This window comes from Silurus meridionalis, chromosome 2 (assembly GCF_014805685.1).
Source record: "Silurus meridionalis isolate SWU-2019-XX chromosome 2, ASM1480568v1, whole genome shotgun sequence".
Lineage (NCBI taxonomy): Eukaryota > Metazoa > Chordata > Actinopteri > Siluriformes > Siluridae > Silurus > Silurus meridionalis.
In genome coordinates, this window is record NC_060885.1 from 28,835,857 (window position 1) to 28,855,578 (window position 19,722).

The following is a 19,722-nucleotide window of genomic DNA, read 5'->3' on the forward strand; positions in this document are numbered from 1 at the left end:
ATTCGACTCCCAATTGACTGTAAAATGGCATCTGGATGCTTTACATTCTATAGTGAAAAACGCTGCAGAGCTTGGTACTGTATCTATGAAACCACAAACTATGCCTTAAAATAAGAAGTGGCAAGTTTTTAAAATAAACTCGATTTGCATACTGTGGTTCCTCTTTCAAAGAAACAAGACCTCTACCAGAACAGCAAATTGAACAGTGCATCAAAATCTACAGAATCTACATCTTCAGATAGCATTACACCTTGGATATTTGAAGGACAATTGGACAAAGCTGCTGGACTGCACTGATTTAGATTCTCTTCAAGCAATGGAGTATAATGGATTAACAACCTTTTGGTTCCTCTTGGTGGTCCTGCTGCCGTTGGGTATATCCTGGATGTCCGAGAAATGTACGGTTTATGATGAAGTCAACGTGGTTTACATAGCCAGTCACAACTGCCCAATGGGAAACCTAACAGCGGACTGTTTCAATGTCAGTGATGTGAAACTGGATCTTGCCCCGCTTCCTCCTCAAATTGACAGCCTTTGCATTGTTGCAAGACGTGGACTGGTGCTACCCCCGAAAGCTTTTGCGCAGTTCTCCAGTCTCGAGCGGTTGTACATTAAAGAATGTCTCGCAGTTATTCATCCTGGAGCTTTCACTGGGTTGTTAAATTTGCGGATACTATCATTTCAGGAAGATAAGTTTGTGCATCCTGTGCAAAAATGCTGCAGTGCATCTGTGCGACCAAATGCTTTTGGGCAGCTCCCCAGGTTGGTCAACCTTTTCTTTTATAACTACAACATGTCCACAATGTCAGCAGGTGCCTTTAGTGGCCTGAAGGACCTAAAAGACTTAAGCTTCCACAGCTGTGGAACAGAACTCATGGATATTGCATGCAGAATTGCGGATCTCTCACAATCACTAACGTCGCTGTATGTTGGAACCAACAACACGGTCATCCTGAGACGCAAAAGTTGTCCTTGCTTGGACGAAGCTTTAATGAGTGAGCATTTCAAAGCGCTGAAAAGCGTCAGTTTCTTTTTTCCAAATCTGCAATTTTTGGGAGAAAGTGTTTTCATGTACTTTCGGAATATTTCTTATTTGTATATGCCTGTAAATTCAGTGCTGAAGAGGCAGCTGTCGCAGTCTGGAGTACGAAAGATTGCAGACTTCAAGGCAAACCTGCAACAAGGAGGTTTCAGGGCAGTCTGTGAGATCACATTCATTTTTTCTGTGGAAAACCTACAACTTGTATTAGAAAATAATTTTGCGCTTGAAGATGACGTCGATCTGGAAGGATGCATTGGTCTGCGACAACTAACTATGGAGAGCTTCAATTTCCTGCAAGGCCAAATGCGTTTCCTCCCGTTTTTGAAAAATCTTCAAGTTTTAAATTTGCAGGGAAGTTTTTTGCAGCAGTCGCTCGATCACCTTTGCGAGCAGTCCGAATCCTCGACGCTGTTACACATGCTGTTTATTTATAGTGGATTAAAAAAAATAACCAGTCAACAGTTTTCTTGCCTAAGAAATCTAAGAACTCTTGATCTTTCCGAAAATGAAATATCCATGATAGAGGATTTTGTATTTGCAGGACTTGATAAGTTGCAAGTTTTACATCCATGGGACGATAATTTGTTTTTGAATGATAATGAGACTTTAAATGGCCTCTATAATTTGGAATATTTGGACTTGTCGGGTAATGACATAACTTCAATTAACTTCACTGCGTTTGAAGGTCTAAAAAATTTGAAAGTCCTGAAGCTACGTGGCAACATGATTGCACAGATCACTGCGAACCATTTGACCGCAGGACGGGGACTGGCGAATTTGGAACTGTTAGATTTGAATTCGAATTGCATTGCATATATTGATGACTTTGCATTCAAGCAAATGACATCTTTAAAGACTTTAATATTGGATAAAAACAAGATTTCTGAAATTAGCAACCTCACATTCTTTGGTCTGGATCGTTTAGAGACTTTGATGATCGAATTTAATGCACTGAATTATTTGGCGCCCTCTGCCTTGTCCAATTTACCCTCGTTGAGTAAATTCTCAGTCGGGTGTCTCAAGCATCCTTCGTCTCCTACCGCAGAGGCTGAAATCAATCTTGGCCTCCTGTTCGGTCGCTTCCCGGTAAACATTACCGAGCTCTTTATCAGCTCTTGTAGCCGCCCAATGAGGATCGTGATAGGGAGCGAGAGTTCCCCCAAGCCCGGTCTCAGTCTTCATATTTACGGGCAAAATGTCCAATTTGTCGATTGCGAGAAACCGTTCTTTCAGTCCGTGGTCAGTCTTGTAGCGATAGTTAAGCAGCTGTTGTGTGGGTCAGACTTTGCTGGGAAATACTTCAAATTCTTGGAAAACTTTAGTTTGAATTCTCAAGTTATGACCAGTTTTGTTGATCTGGTTGGCCTTAATACCCTGGTGCACCTTCAGAAACTAAAATTTACCAACATTGACCTGTCAGACCAACCGAACCTTGGGATCATGCTCCGCAATCTGACGACACTGAAACTGCTGGATTTAGAAAAATGCAGAGTTCCTTCCTTGATGGAGGATCTAACCAAAGACTTGAGGTCACTCAAATATCTCAGTATTTCTTTGAACAATGACTTGAATGTGATTGAAAACTTTGCCAGGCCCCTTGTAAATCTGAGGTACGTTTATCTTTATAACATGGTACTCCGCTGCAGCTGTGACAACGCATGGTTTGACGATTGGGTCAAATACCAAAGACAAGTGTACATCCTAACGAGGCCGTATGGCAAGGACATTGCAATCGCATGCCGGAGCGTTAACGGGATCCAAAACTTTGCCAAGTATACCGAGTCTAGTTGCTCCACAAATATAGAATTCCTATTATTTGCCTCAACCTCTCTCTGGATTCTGTTTTTCATGTTCGTGGTCCTAGTGCATAATCTGGCTGGAGAATACTTGCTGTCATTCATATACATTGCTCGGGGTTGGATGGAGGAAGCCCTCAGAGGAAGCGCGAACAGACGCTACAAGTACGACGTTTTCGTCTCGTACTCTGGAATGGACGAGCGCTGGGTCACGGACGAGCTCCTCCCCAACCTGGAGAGACGAGGACCACCTTTCCTACGCGTCTGTCTCCACAGCCGGGACTTTTCTTTGGGAGTGGACATTGTCGAGAACATCACAGAGAGTCTGTACAGGAGCCGACACACGCTTTGCCTGCTCAGCCGTCATTACCTGCGCAGCAAGTGGTGCTCTTTGGAGATGAAGCTGGCCACCCACCGCCTGCTAGTGGAGCAACGGGACGTTCTGATAGTTGTGTTCCTGGAGAAGATCTCGCCCAAGCAGATTTCCGCTCACCACAGGCTGGCACGGATTGTGAAATGGAAAACCTACATAGACTGGCCTGAAGAGCCTCAGCAACAGATGGTATTCTGGGACAGACTATGGGCCAAACTTGCTCCTAAACCTGTCCAGAATAACTAATCACTTTTGGGTCATTTTGGGGTCTCTGATCATTTTAGATTACAATTTGTAGAAATGCTAAGATAAATTGTTTTAACTTTCCAGGTTTTTTAGAGGGTTTTAAAATGAATCTGAATCATTTACTTTTTTTTTTTTCTATATTCATCTACATTATATTGATAAAAATGTTGTTTAGTGGACATTTGACTTTTGACCCAAAGGTCATTACTTTCATTCCCAGCTGCACCAAGCTGCCACTCCTGGGTCCTAATGTAGTTGAGTAAAAGTTGCTTGTATCTTTGATACTCAGTAAAACTAGAAAGTAGTCAAAAATGACTCGAGTACAGTAACGTACATTAAAGAAAAAAAGGAAAGTACATTTACTCAAACACTACCAAAACCTAGTGAGGTTAAGGACAAGTTGTGCTGCTGCATTCTGGATCAGCTGCTTTTGTTTCAATTTTATCTTTATATTCATCATCATTATCTATATCTTTTTTATCTTTTCGTTATCATTATTGTTTGTTACATTCCTGCTTCAGCTGCTTGGTATCATTTATCATATTTCTGGTATTATTTATTTTTTTGTTAGAATGTTAAAGCATTTGATTCTTGGATTTGTACTGATCAAAACACTCCAGTTTTCACACCAGTAACCATGTAATTATTTTCTTCTCATACAAATTTAAACTCAGTAAGTAATAATACTGTATAATATGGTGTATGAAAATAATTGTTTGTTTTGTCTTTTGCCAGTGTGTTGCTTATTATTATTTTTATATATTTGAATACTGTACAATTAAAACACAATTCTTAAACATGCAGTTGTGCATTCAACCAGCAGAGGGAGGTGTAAGAACATCGTTTGCAGATCTGAAATGCCTTGGCGATGAGAGAGGCAACGGGGCCAAACTGGTTTAGCTCACAGGGAGTATACAGGAACCATATAACCACTCTTTTTCCCTATGATGAGCAAAAGCAGCTGAGAACATGGCAAACCATCATTAAAGCATTCAATAATCCTCAGTATTCTCCTTGTGTTCCTCTACCTCCTCAACCTGCTCCATTTGTTACTCTACCTCCTCAACCTGCTCCATGTGTTACTCTACCTCCTCAACCTGCTCCATGTGTTCCTTTACCTACTCAACCTGCTCCATGTGTTCCTCTACCTCCTCAACCTGCTCCATGTAATCCTTTACCTCCTCAACCTGCTTCATGTAATCCTTCACCTCCTCAACCTTCTTCATATGTTCCTTTACCTCCTCAACCTGCTCCACGTGTTCCTCTACCTCCTCAACCTTCTTCATATGTTCCTCTACCTTCTCAACCTGCTCCATGTGTTCCTCTACCTTCTCAACCTGCTCCATGTGTTCCTTTACCTCCTCAACCTGCTTCATATGTTCCTCTATCTCCTCAATCTGCTCCATGTGTTCCTCTACCTCCTTAACCTGCTCCATGTGTTCCTCTACCTCCTTAACCTGCTCCATGTGTTCTTCTACCTCCTCAACCTGCTCCATGTGTTCCTCCCTCAACCTGCTTCATATGTTCCTCTATCTCCTCAACCTGCTCCTTATTTTGTACCTCTACTGCCTTAACTGCCCCTTTTGTTGTTTCTCTAACTCCTTAACCCACTTCATGTATTCATCTACTTTCACAATGTGCTTGTGTTCATTTACATTTCTAATTGCTCCTTGTGTTGTTACTTTTTCTCCTCATTTTGCGCCTTGCATTGTTTCTTTGCTGCCTCAAACTCCTAATTTTGTTCTTCTACCTTCTCAACCTGCTCCTTTCCATCCTCTACATCCTCAGTTTGCTCCTTGTGTTGTTCTGCCACTTTCTCAATCTGCTTCATTTCTTCCACAAGGCACTAAACTCGCTCTTTTTATTTCTGTTACTTTCTCAGCCTGCTCCTTGTATTGTTCTTCACCTTATTTCTTCTGTTGTTCCTCTTCCTTAACCTGCTGCTTGTGCTGTTTCTCCTTGTGTTGCTCGAACTCCTGCTAAGTTTTTATAAAGACTTCATTTTTTTTTTTTGTACCTCGAATGTGCAGAGTTAAAGAATTATGTAATTTACAGTTGGAAGCTCTCACTTTGGAATGAATTTGAATTAGGCACTTAAACACACACACACACACACACACACACACACACACACACACACACACACACACACACACACACACAGCATCTCCACTTGGTTGTTCAATCAATAAAAAGAACAATAAGGCCTGGAGTCTCTGCATGTCAGCGCAGCCGTGTGATTTCAGGGCAATGCGCTGACTCACGCAGACACGATTAAGTCAAGTGTGAACATTTTTAACGTTGATCGATGATGTAATCATGAATTATGTAGTTGCTGTTCGTAGAAAAGTAAACAATGCTGTGTAGTGAGTTGTGTAAATTCACATTGGGAAACAAAGTCTACATCTTTAGGTTACAAGGACTTTAATGTTACAAAGACTGGTGAACATTAGCGTTCACGCCCACTTCCCCCTCACCCGACTTCCTCTCAGATCAGACTCATGGTTTGATAGGTGTTTGTGCAAAAAAAGTGCTTGGACCCCGCAGATCGCTGCTTATGGCTATATTCATGGGCACAAACTATTCTTGTTTCACCTTTTATTTCTATCTCGTTGTAACAAATACACACCAATCTATGATTTTTTTGACTCCTTAGGCAACTGAGCTGATTCTAGTCGGCCTCCTGGTGGCGCCATAGTAAATGATTTTGGCTGATGCTCCAAGTACAGAAGCCTTAAGATTAAGCCCATGTTTTATGTTTTTTTTCTTTAATTTTTTCGTGATCACAAATTAATTTTCTCGTGATCCGAAATAATTAAAAATTGATATAAGTTGTTTTCTTGTGTTGTTTTTCGCCATAAGTTGTTTTCCTGTGATCTCACACTAACAAACTTGACATCATATGAAATTGACTACACGTTCAGCTTCGCTATATGGTCTTCGCCGATAAAGTTGCAGACTCGACAGCCTCCTTCTCAAGTGTGGGACACTAATGTGTAAGTTGTCTTAGAACTATTTCAAATTTAGGCCCTGATTAAAGTAAAAGTGAATGCGATCATTTATGAGGCTGCCTCTAGAACATGCTTTCATGCCGAATACACAGACAAATGAAGTACTGTTCTCGAGGAAACAATGTTTGTTATGTCAAGAGAAAAATGAAAAAAAATTAAATGGGGAGGGTCGCATTAGGCATCCAGCGTAAAAACATGTGCCAAATCGAACATGCGGATCCCGAATACGGATGATCCGCTGTGGCGACCCCTAAAGGGAGAAGCCGAAAAAAATTTATTGTCCTCTTAGAACTTCCTCATTCAAGAGTCCAAAAGACAGAATTATTTTTTCCATTGATTTTTTGAGAATTTCAAATCTGCAAGTTGCACCATTAAGCTCTGCATAATGAGTTCAAAACCTTTAGACTGTCCATGCTTGAAACCCCAAATTCAGCAATGTGGACACGCCTCCTAAACAGCCTGCAGCTCTGTCAAAGTGCAGTATAATGTGTCTATTCTTGGACTTTTCTTTATTTAATCACAATGAGTAAATCTTTAGGAGCATTAGGCCCTGAGTGTTTTTTCGCCTTCGATATCGGAAATCGATGCGTCAGGCCTTTTCCTGTTTGTCATCTTCATTTGTTAATTGCCTGCACCATTCATGAGAATCATTGCCATATTAAAAGAACCAGTGTTTAGTCAAGGTTTTATTTCAAATATTCCAAATTGATGTTTTGATTTTAAACGTCATCCAAAGTTTATTAAATATAAAATAACTGCTGTACTTGTTATGCATTGACAGGAGTTTCAGGATTGTTCATGCAATGGTTTAAATCTACACAAATATATATTTAAATTTGAGCAATTTGCAACAGATGCGGGTTGCAGTGGTCCACTCTCTGACAGCTATGAAAATCCAGATGTTTTCTAATTCCTTCCCAACCCCCGGGCCACGGACCAGCACCGGCATTGGTCTGTGGGCCAATTGGTACCGGGCCGCACAGAAAGTATACATAACTTACATTATTTCCGTTTTATTTATTATCTGATTCTGAACGATGTTTTCTTTTGGAAAATGACCGGATTCTCTCCGCCACATTTGTCTCTTGATGCATGTCATGATGCCTCGGTCACATGTCTTACCTCCATCCTCTACCTTCTTAAAGGGGCTGCTCCGGCCGCTAACACATAATACATTACCACTAAATTTAAACCCCCAAGCGAGCAAAATGAACAAACAACAACACAGTGGATGAAGAAAATGTAAAAAATACCAGGTTTTATGCAGATCTTATCATTTTATTTTGTTTATTCAATTATTGTCCGACATTAGACCGGTCCGTGGTGCTAAAAAGGTTGGGGACCGCTGTTTTAGAGGGCCTTGGAGTAAGCAAGGCACAATCTGAGATTGATTTTTACTTTTCAAAATGCCTCTTGTTTATTTTGATATTGTTTAGCATTCTCCAGCATATGTTTATTGTGGTGAAGTGGATGTCTAATGACTCTTCTATGCAGCTCTTGTTTGGACACCACAGCTCCTGTGAAACTAAAAGGTATCTTGGCCTTCCTTTTCTTGCCTTGAATTCCACAGCTTTCTTTTAGCTGCCATGTCATAATGATGTTTCAAACTCTGATCCAGGAATTGCTCTGATGTATTCTTCACCGTCCTCTGCTTTATAAGCGGGAGCTCAGGAGAACCCATGTTCATTAAATGTTGGCACAAGGCTGCTGAATTACTCTTCTGAATGACAATTGTTTACATGCCTAGACAGTAGTAAAAGATCCAAGAGTTATTCCAATTCTAAGACTGTAAAGTGGACGTTTGTGGGACGAGTATGATTTAATTTAGTCAAATTATGGAGCATCTTTGCAGTTTGCAGAACTTTTTAGAAACAAGCGTAAGGAAGTTTATTTGTGCTAAAATGATTGCATAATGCAGTCTAAATTGGAAAAAATATGCATGCACAATGTAAGATCCTTTTTCTTGGTCTCTTTCATACACTCTCTTATTCTTTAGAGAGTTTAGAATCCACACGAGCGGCGAAATGAAAGTTTATCGATCGAACCTTGTAGCTACGGCACATAAGGAAATGACAGAAATAAGAGAGAAAGGATTAATTACTCGTTCCTCTGGCACTTTATTGATCACCAGCTTTCTGAAAGTATTAACTTCTCAGACAAGGAGAGAACATAGCTGAAAGAGTGTGTGTGTGTGTGTGTGTGTGTGTGTGTGTGTGTGTGTGTGTGTGAACATAAATTGTGTATTTGGCTTCTCTGGTGTATTAATACGCAGCTTTTATTCACTTTAGATCATGACACAGGCTTTTATTTCTGACGAACGGATCCATAACCTTTGAGGCACTACTCTCTATTCATTTCCATCCAGAGCTGAGGCTGTGAATGACAATGTGGCTTGTAGGCTGTTAGGAAACGGCTGACACGGCTGATTCTCGCTCTCTCTCACACACACACATACACACAAATACATGTGCAACTTTACACAAACTACAGCATGAAGGCGTCCAGCCAAATACTTAATTTGAGTGGGTGTGTGTGTTGAACTTGCTGCTTTTATGTTTAAGCCAGCCATCATTTCAGGTTTTCTTCATGACTCTCCCTTTTGGTATGAATTGCAAAAAAAAACAATCCATAACTTAATTTTTCTTAATCAAAGAAAAAAAAGACAAAAATGAAAAATGTGCATTTGTACATAATCAAGCTGTTGATGTACCTGTTCATGTTTTTTTCCTTCTTGGTAAAAATGAGAGCATGTCCAGGGACCGGAAACGTTTCTGTTCACTCGAGTGCCTGTGTGTTTATGTGTGAAAAAGTTAAACATATGCCTTACAATGGCTTATATTGGTTATACTGATATACAGTATGTGAAGTAGGGAAAATTCTGTGTATTCAGAGTAGGATTACGCACCTGCTAATGCTGATTTTATACAAAGACTGTGACAAACCGAACAAGATCCTTTATAATGCCTTATATTGGTTATACCGAGTGTTTGCCTGCATCAAAATTAACGGAGGACAGTGTGGAAACTGTCCCTGATATACATTATGTGAATTAGTGCTAGTTATGTGTACTCAGAGTAGAGTTACAGACCTGCTGATGCTGATTATAAAGCCTTATATTGTTTATACTGTTTGCCTGCAGCATCAAAATCAAGGGAGGACAGTGAGCAAAATTGTCTCTGATATACAGTATGTGAAGGAGGGAATGTTCTGTGCATTCAGAGTAGGATTACGCACCTGCTGATGTTATATAAAGACTTTGCCTGTATCAAGAACAAGTGAAGACATGAGGAAATTGTCCCTGAAATGCATCTAAAGTAAGAAACGTTGTGTATATTCAGAGTCATGTTATGCAGTGGCTATGCTGGTTTTATACAAAGACTGCACCGAACCAAACACGATGCCTTATAATGCTTATATTGATATACAGTATGTGAAGCTGGAAAAGTTCAGTGTAGGAGGGTTCTGCATCAGTTGTTGCTAACTTTATACAAAGACCACCAAACTGAACAAGATGCCTTATATTTGTTATATTGAGTGTTTGCCTGCATCAACAAGAAATAAGTACAGTGAGGAAACTGTCCCTGATATACAGTATATGAAGGAAAAGCTCATGATGAAGCCTTATACTCTTTATACTGTTTGCCTGAATCAAGATAAGGGGAGAACAATGAGGAATTTGTCCCCCGTCTACAATATCTGGTGTATTCAGAATAGGGTTATGTACCTTCAGATGCTGATTTTATGCAAAGCACTACCTTGTGTCTCCATGTTTTCTGAAACAAAAACCCACTCATTGACTCACTCAACTAAAAAGCTAAGAAAGTTAAATTACATCCAGGGGCCAAAATTTTTATAAATGAGACGTGTCATGGATAGATCAGGCGTCAGAAACCGGGAGGAATACAGAATATCTTTACTTGTCTTCAAAATACAAACATAGTGACGCTTGAGAAGAGACTGTAGCAAATAGGCCCATGGAAGGCCCATGGAAGGCCCATGGAAGGCCCATGGAAGGCCCATGGAAGGCCCATGGAAGGCCCATGGAAGGCCCATGGAAGGCCCATGGAAGGCCCATGGAAGGCCCATGGAAGCAGAGCGGTAGAAAGTCCAGGTGATCTACCTGGACCCTGAGTGATCGGACCCTGAGTGAAGGGAAATAAGGACCTTATAAAGGGGATAGGTAAATGGGGAACAGGTGTGGGTGATTAGTAGGTGTAGGACAGGTGTAGGTGATTAGTAGCAGGGAGAGGCTAAGTGAGAGTGTAAGCCTTAGAAGGAGGCGTGGCTGGTGGTTCTCTGACAACATATCATCTAATATTAGCATATCATTTCTTTTTGAAAAGAAAATATGAACAGGGTTTTTATTTACATCTGAAATAAATGTCTAGCATTATTTGGAACCCAAACACGCTGAAAAAAGAAATGTAGTATATAACAGTGCAGGAAAAAGAAACTTTTTCCGATTTGGCACCCGCAGTTCGAAATAACACACACACACAGGCAGGAGCTAAAGCCCGTGCGTAAGCAGCTTTTTGTTGCGTCGACCCGCAGTATGTGGTCGTCGCTGATGAAATGGGGCGATCCATTTCCCCGGACCTGCCGTCCACGCAAAACAAATGGAGCAACAACCTCGGCTTCCATCTCGTCCATTTAATTAGCGCCGAACCTCTCGCATTGTCCATTTATTCATCAGCCATCAGAAGCTGCTTTTTAATCCCTCACTAAACACACTCGTCTTTCCTTTCCTTTCCTTTTTTCTTTTTATATCTTACAACATCAGCAATATTTTTGCTCCTGCATCAAAAGACTCAATTCCAGACCGCAGTGACCTCACGTGCTCTTACCATTATTTCTGGTTGTTGGTTTTTCTCCACCACTGCATATTGGAGTTTTTAGAAGCATCCTTATATGTTTCTTCATTAGTTTTTTGATTCACAATTGAAAAAGAAAATTTGAATTTCAGCAAATTGGTTGCTTTTGATTCAATATTGAAGCAGAAGCAGGAGCTTTTTGAAGCAGCTTTTTATTGTTCCTGAGCGCACTTTAAGACTGTAATCACAGTACAGATGCCCCAAATGCACAATCAATGCTCTGAAATGCACAATATTTCCAATCTAACATCCAATCCTAATCTGGAAGTGAAAGGGAATTCCAGCAGTGGTATTTTCTTAGGAAGAAATGTCGACTATGGAGTCATTTTTTCACAAATGAGAAATAATACGATAAAAAGTAGAGCAAACAGGGGCTGTGTTGCAGTGAGTGTGTGAATATTCTCTACATGGTATAACACTGTAAAAAGAGGACATGTGTGGGACTCTCTCTTGTTGCTTCTTAAAAGCACACAGTGATCCATATCAACTTTTTAGAGTGAGCAGATGAAGTCATTGATGGATTCTGTGCTGATGGTTAAACATTTATTCAAGAGTTCAATAAACCCCAAAAACTGAAAAGTCTAAAAAGTACCGTATTTTTTTCCCACGTTTTGAACCCCGCGGCTTAAACAACAAAGCGGCTTATTTATGAATTTTTCCTGGGGTTTTCCCGGTTTCACAAACTTCAAGCCAAAAAACTGAGCGACATAACATTAGACTAATGAAATTTCCGAACGGAAACGAAAAAACGCACCTCACCTGTGTTCTGTGCTGCACGGCATTGGGAGAAAAACCTTTTTAAAACGCACGACGATGCCAAAAGATAAACTCAGAGAGTTAAAAACGAGAGAGAAATAGTTGTGAAAGGAAGGAGGAAGACAGTGAACAATGACTTTCTTGGTCGGCTACTGTTTAGATACAAGTTGTTGTAGCGCGTTGAGTCTGGGTGAAGGGAGAGCTCACTAACTCCAGTTGCAACAGAAATCATATAAGCACAGACAGGTTTCCAAAACTCGTGCTTTTTAATTTTTCTTGGCAACAGCGTTACGGGTTAATCAAAGAAACTAGAAATGAGCATCAGAAAATAATAAGGACATATTCCTTGGTCTTGCACACATGCAGTAATACCGGAAAAAACAGCGGCAGGCTATTCCCAAAATGCCGCTCTGCTCTTAAAGGAGTCACAACATATTTCACCCGTTACACCGTGTAACAGACACTGTCTTTCGTTAAAGCCTGTGTAAAGTTCATTAGTTTCAATGTATAATAGACATTATAGGCGGCTTATAGACAGGTGCGGCTTATTTATGTTTAAAATGAAAATCACTTTGTCAAATCGGCTTATATAAGGGTGCGCTTTATAGTCCGGAAATTACGGTACCTGTTTTGAGTGGCCTGCTATAGAGCTCTAAACCCTATTGAACACCTTTGTAAAGCATGTGAATGTCGACAGCAACCCAGGCCTCCTCACCTCACCTACCATCATCTCCCAGTTTTACTAACACCACTGTGGATGAATGAAACTCACACAAATCTCCAAAAACACACTCCAAAAAAACACCATTTCAGTAGAGTGGAGGTTATTATAACACTAAATAGAGACTAAATGTGGAATGGGATGTTCAAAACTCAATCTAATGCTCAGGTGTCCACAAACCTTTGGCCACATAGTGTATGTGTATTTGACAGTGCACCCCTGATCATCCATCTTGTTCTCTGTTTGTGTATATGTGTGTGAGGTAAAAGGGAGAGAGTCTCTGACTCTGTCTCTATCCCACACCCACAGACATAAATTGCAATGAAAACTATCACGAAAGCATTTACAAGAGAAATGACTGTGTGCGTGTGTGTGTGTGTGTGTGTGTGTGTGTGTGTGTGTGTGTGTGTGTGTGTGTGTGACAGCCAGCGCTTGCTCCTGAACATTACTCGGCCGCTACACACCTCTTTGTGCTGCTGTTATCACGCTCCCGTGCTCGGGTGAGTGTGTGACTAAGTGCACGGGAGCCATTTCCGTTTAGACGGCGTTCTCTTCCTTATATTCGTACCGCAGCGAGGCAGAGTTTTATAAACGATGCACAAGGACTATTCCTCAAGTCCTGAAAGAATATTCTGCATCTGGTACATGAGTGTTATTTTGTTTGTGTGTATGTGTGTGTTGTGGGAATGTGCTGACTTTCCAAATGTGGAAATGGTCACTGCAGTGCTTCTAAAATATGTAATTACAGAGTCAACACCTATTTACTTTTTCAAGGACTGAAAAAAGGAGAGAGAGAGGGAGAGAGAGAGAGAGAGAGAGAGAGAGAGAGAGAGGAAAAAGAAATGAAAAAAATAAAGAATATACATATATACACTTTATTTACAAAGGTTTTTGGACGCCTGACCCTCAGATAGTCTGGAAAAGTCAGGTATTTCGATACGTTTGGACTGGTATACTACAGAACTGTGTCTTTTGAAAAGGATTTTTCATGCGGAAGTGGAAACAACTTCCAGCAACTTCACATCATGCTTTAAGTGGAAACTAATCAACTTTGTCCCAGTAATTACACTTGATTTGCTTCCCATAACAACACGTCCCACGCTGGTTCGTTGTCAGTTCAGTCAGATGTGGCTGTACTGTTCCTATGTTAAAACTCCGGAGCTGGAAGATGCTCTTTGGCACAATCGGAGGAAACTGCAGGTCGCAGAGAATCACGAGGGAGTTCGAAGTGGTCGATCCAAAGGGACTTTTTAATTTCCTTATGATTTGAATACAAAACAGTAGCGATGTTTGGAAGAGATAAAGATCATATTTTGTCCTTTTAGCCTTTTGTCAGACACACACACATACACACACTCACTAGCTTCATTAGAATGAGTGCACCAGCTGGTCATACATTATGTAGCATGATTAAAGTCTTGGCGGACACACAAATACACACACACACACCCCTGCATATTACAGTAAATAGCAATGCAACAACATTTCCATTTTAACTCCAAAAACATTACTTGATTGCCTTTTTTTTTTAAAGTTCATATTTTGTATCCCAGAAGTCAAATATTATTATTTTTTAACATGCCTTTAACTGTACAATGTACGATGCTGTTTTAAAAAATCTAAGAAAATTAAAGTTGTAGCAATGAGAGATTAACGTCGTAATATTTTTAGGAAAAAGTCAAAGAATAAAGTCATAGCAACACTAGAAGAAAATCAGTTTTCCAAATAAAGTTGAAATTACAAGAATGAAATATATTCATACTATTTTGAGAATAAAGTCAAAACGGCTTTAGCTTATCAAACGAATCCACATCTCCCCTTCGAATAGTATGCAGATTGCAGTAAGCATTGATATCCTTTGAGTCACCATTTCCTCAATTTCTTCTGAATACATTTTGTTTCCTACACAACCACTGCAGTGCACATTTACTAATTATAACTCCTTGCTAATGTGAAAAAAGACAATTTCCTTATTTGCTAAATCCTAACCTTATCCACATCCATTTTATGCAAAACAGCTAAACGTTCTCGCAATGTTGTGATTTTTCTCAAAATATTACCACTTTAATTTTGTATTGCTACAATTTTTTTTTCTTAATGCTACGATTTTATTTTCAAAATATTACCACTTTAATCTCATATTGCTACGATTTTATTTTCTTGTATTGCTATGACTTTATCTCGAAATGTTGCAACTTTAATGTTTAGTGTTGCTACAAATACAACTTTAATCTCGTATTGCTACCATTTTTTTTTCGCACTGCTACGATTTTATCCTCTAAATATCGCAATGCTACGACTTTGTCAAATTGTTTTGACTTTAACCTCGTAATTTTCAACATATTTTATTTAGACATTTTTTTAACATGGCACTTAAACGCCACTGTACTTCGTATCAATTTTACTCTTGATACCGTTTTACTCTTTTGCTCTGATCACTTTGCTTTTTAGCTCGAGTTCTTCCATGTGCGTAAACACAAATCCAAAGACATGTGCTATCACAAGGGTGTCGCTATCACTCTGTTTTCCCCGGAGACTTGTTACAGAGCGACTCGGCTGATTAGCGTGAGCGCCTGCTGCCGATCGACAGGAAGCGCATGAAATTTTCTCTTCACTTGAACTAGAAGACTCCAGGAAGATATGCTTTACATGGGTTGAAGTGAAAGATCTCCTGCTATGAATGTGTATGCTGACTGCACCCCAGGCCTCCTCACCTCACCCACATTATTTCCTGACTTTACTAACTCTCTAATGGCTGAATGAAATCTCAAACTGATCCTCTATTCCAGGGATGGCCAATCCGCGGCTCTCGAGCCGCATGCGGCTCTTTGCCTGGTTTAATGCGGGTCTTACATTCATATCGAAGTTTGTGTTTGTGTTTTTAATGTTCGCTTGAGTTCAATACGGTATTTTTCAAACTTAAATGATCTTGCCCCTACTGGGAAAATTGCGTAAAGTTTCCCAGTAGGGGCAAGATCATTTAATTTGAAGGAAATACCGTAATGAGCTCAAGCGAAGCGAACACGCACATTTAAAAAAAACACAAACACAAACTTCCATATGCAAATTGTTTACCTAAATTTTAAGTAAACAGTTTGTGTCAAGTTCGCTCTCAAAATGGCAGAAAAAAATGCACAGCAAAACGAAAATATGAAGATGAACACAGGACGTTTTTAACAGAGTGGGAGAGTTTATATTTTTTTTGTTGAACATAATCACAAGTCATTCTGCTTTATGTCAGGTGTCATTAGCGCATTTCAAATCTCAGCGCCACTTCAGCTCACTAACATCAACCAGGAATTTCCAAAAGGGACTGAACTTCACAAGCATAAGTTGGTCACTTTGAAAAGTCAGGCAGGAAAGCAGATACAGTTTTCCCAAAAATTTAGCTTTAATTTTGGCTTGGAACATTGCACGGGCTAAAAAGCAATACAATGAAGGGGAGTTCGTAAAATAATGCCTTAGTGACATTGTTGAAATCTTGTCTTCTGAAAACGACAAACTAAAACGCATTGTATCAGATGTCCAACTGTCCCTCCACACTGTTGAACACAGAATATCGGACATTAACACAGCTATTGAATCACAGTTGCACTCTGACCTGGAATGCCAGAAGTCCCACTAAGCAACATGCATAGTAAAAGAAAAACGCTATTGTAAATTATTATATTTTTGATTGTGGACTTGGTTGAACTGACAGTGTGTGTGTGTGAGAGAGGAAGGATGGGTGATGTTCATGTGTGCCCATGTGTATGATGTGGCTTTTTGCGGTAACACAGTAAAAATGTGGCTCTTGGTCGCTGACTGGTTGGCCACCCCTGCCCTATTCTATTCTAGTGGAACATCTCCCCAGAAGAGAGGAGCTTATTAAAACAGTGCATAAATGTGGAATGTGTTCTTTAAAAAGAAGTACATCCAAATTTGATCAGAATCAGAATCAGAAAGAGCTTTATTGCCAAGTTTTTTATTAATATTACAATTTTATTAATAAAAGTGGTATTGCATGCATGTTTTATTCTATTGCACAATAGGCATAGCGTTGAAGTGTTCATAATGTATATTGCCTGGGGGGAGAAACTTTTTCTGCGCCTGGCTGTCTCGGAGCTTGGTGCTCTGTAGCGTCGGCCAGGCTGCAACGTAAAAAAAATTCATATGGCTTGGATGTGTAGGAACCAGAGTGATTTTCTGGGACCTTTTTCTTACTCTGGATGTGTACAGTTCCTGTAGTGTGGGCAGGGGAGCATCAATAATCCTTTCAGCCACAGGACTGCACAGGACAGACTTCATGATGGCGCAGTAGAACTGTTTGAGAAGCTCCTGTGGCAGGTTGAACTTCCTCATTTGTCAAAGGAAGTACAACCTCTGTTGAGTTTTTAACAATGGAGTGGATGTGATTGTCCCACTTCAGACCCTGAGATATGGTGGGGTTCCAGGAAAATGAATGACTCCACTGCTGCCACAGTTCTTGATGGCGAGTGGGGGGAGTGCAGGGGGGTTTCTCCTGAAAACCATGATTATCTCCTCTGCTATGAGCGTATCAAGCTCCAGGTTGTTATGACTGCACCAAACAGACAGCTGCTAAACTTCGCTTTTAAATGCAGATTCATCACAATTGCTAATGAGGCCGATGACTGTTACGTCGTCTGCAAACTTCAGGAGCTTGACAGAGCGTTCTGTAGAGATACAGTCATTGGTGTACAGGTGAAAAGAGCAGTGGGGAGAGAACACATCCCTGGGGGCACCAGTGCTGATGGTACGGCTGTTTTACATTGTTTTCAGGTTTCCACAAACTGTTGGCACAACTTGGGCTCAGGCTTAAATTCACTTCATAGCTTTTTTTTGTAATTTGCACTGTAGCATATTCACACACACACACACACACACACACACACACACACACACACACACACACACACCCTTTCTGGATTTGGATGTTGTGTTCAGCCAGATGTACTGTATGGGTGTCAGCCAGCTGTATGTATGAATATTCATGATGCAAGAAACGAGTATGAGGCTTTGTGTGTGTGTGTGTGTGTGTGTGTGTGTGTGTGTATGCATCCTTAAATAGCAGGATCAGACAGATGTGTGTTGGTATGTATGTGTGTGCTTAGAGTGACTTTATGGCTCTGTGTGTGTGTGTGTGTGTGTGTGTGTGTGTGTGTGTGTGTGTGTGTGTGTGTGTGTGTGTGTAAATTGATCTCGGAAAGTGAACAGTTCAGCACACTGGCCTGTAAATAAAATCTAATCTTCAGGTCATTTCTGCAAACATAACAACCTTTAACTCTTCACATCTTACTCTCTCTCTCTCTCTCTCTCTCTCTCTCTCTCTCACACACACACACACACACCTGTCACATTCTCTCTGTCACTTTCTCTTTCTTTTAAACACACTCGCACACCCATCTCACTCTTTGGTTCTTTCTATCTCAAACATCTGTCTCGCTCTGTGATTTCATCTTTCACACACATCTGTCTCACTCTCTGGATCTCTCAACCATACCCATTTGTTTCACTCTGTTCTTTCTTACTCGAACATACACATATTTCTCACTCTCTGGTTCTTTTTCTTTCACACACATCGGTCCCTTTCTAGTTCTTTCTCTCTTTTCTGTCAGTCTGCCTGTCTGTCTCTCTTTCTGTCTGTTTCCTGTTCAGTTCTATTAGTTTTATTGGCATGAACATGAGAATAACTACATTATTTTCCTCTCAGCATTTCTCTTTCTTGTTCTCTCCCTTTCTTTCTTGTTCTGTGTATCTGTTAATTCAATGCATTCAGTATACGCATCATAATTGAAACAGAAGTTACAATTTTGCCAAAGTATTGATTTCTCTCTTTCTTTCTCTCTATGAGATATACAGTATCTCACAAAAGTGAGTACAGCCCTCACATTTTAGCAACCATTTTATTATTTGTTCTCCATTATTGACTAAATAACTGGCAACAAAAGTAAACACATCCTCACTAAACATGTGTAAGGCATCGTAATTATGTTGGAAAACTGTGGTTTGGCCCAGTTTCTGAAGGGAGGGCATCATGTTCTGCTTCAGAATGACACAGTACATGTTGGAATCCATGTTTCCCATTAATTAACCGCAGCTCCCCCAGTACCAGCAGCACTCATGCAGCCCCAGACCACGGTGCTACCACCACCATGCCAAAATGTACATGTTAATAGAGCATTAACACAAATTTATTTTAAAGACACAAATTTGGTTAACGTGCGATGCAGCACATTTTATTTTAACCATTTTTATAAATAAATATACAAGAGGTCAAATTAAAACCACAGAGAGTTAAGGGTCTTTGGTTTAAGGGCCCAAGGGTGGCAGCTTGGCAATTTCGGGGCTTGAACCCCTGACCTTCCGATCAGTAACCCAGCACCATGTCCACTGAGCTATCACGCCCCATATAAATAATAAAAAATTATATAAAAATAATAAACTCCACCAAAAAATTATTTTTAATCACTAAACATTTATTTTACTGATGTTTCAAGTCTCAAATCAAGCACCAAAATCCGCCATGATGCACACATCCGGCAATTAAATCCATCCGTTTGGAAACAGCAAAAGTTCTGTTGGGTGTCCTGATGATTTACGTAATTTAGAAAACCATAATTACTTTAAAACTTTTACAAAAATATTTTGTCTTCATGCTCTATGTTGACTTTGGTTTCACTAATAATAAATATACATTTGCATTAAGCATCCATGTTCATCCATGTCCATGTTAATTACAATAATAAAACATAAAAAAATTATTGATTTAAAGTACATTTAGAAAAAGATAAAAATGTGCAATTAAGTTAAATTGATTAATCACTCATGATTGTCATGAATTACCTTGTGATTAGTCTATTCCTATACAGTACAGGTCTGTATGGCTCATTATCACACTTTTGACCT

At 40.0% G+C, this 19,722-nt stretch overlaps 1 protein-coding gene across 1 annotated transcript; it reads left to right on the forward strand.

Annotated features, from left to right (window-relative positions):
- Window positions 1–202: 202 nt before the first annotated feature.
- Window positions 203–4,440, forward strand: LOC124396988 (toll-like receptor 13). Its single transcript, XM_046866409.1, has one exon. It carries the CDS (start codon window positions 317–319, stop codon window positions 3,455–3,457), a length of 3,141 nt encoding a protein of 1,046 aa, XP_046722365.1. The 5' UTR covers window positions 203–316; the 3' UTR covers window positions 3,458–4,440.
- The last annotated feature ends 15,282 nt before the right edge of the window (window positions 4,441–19,722 follow it).

Coding starts and splice junctions, on each gene's coding strand:
- LOC124396988 (XM_046866409.1), top strand. CDS start 317: ATGGAGTATAATGGATTAACAACCTTTTGGTTCCTCTTGGTGGTCCTG.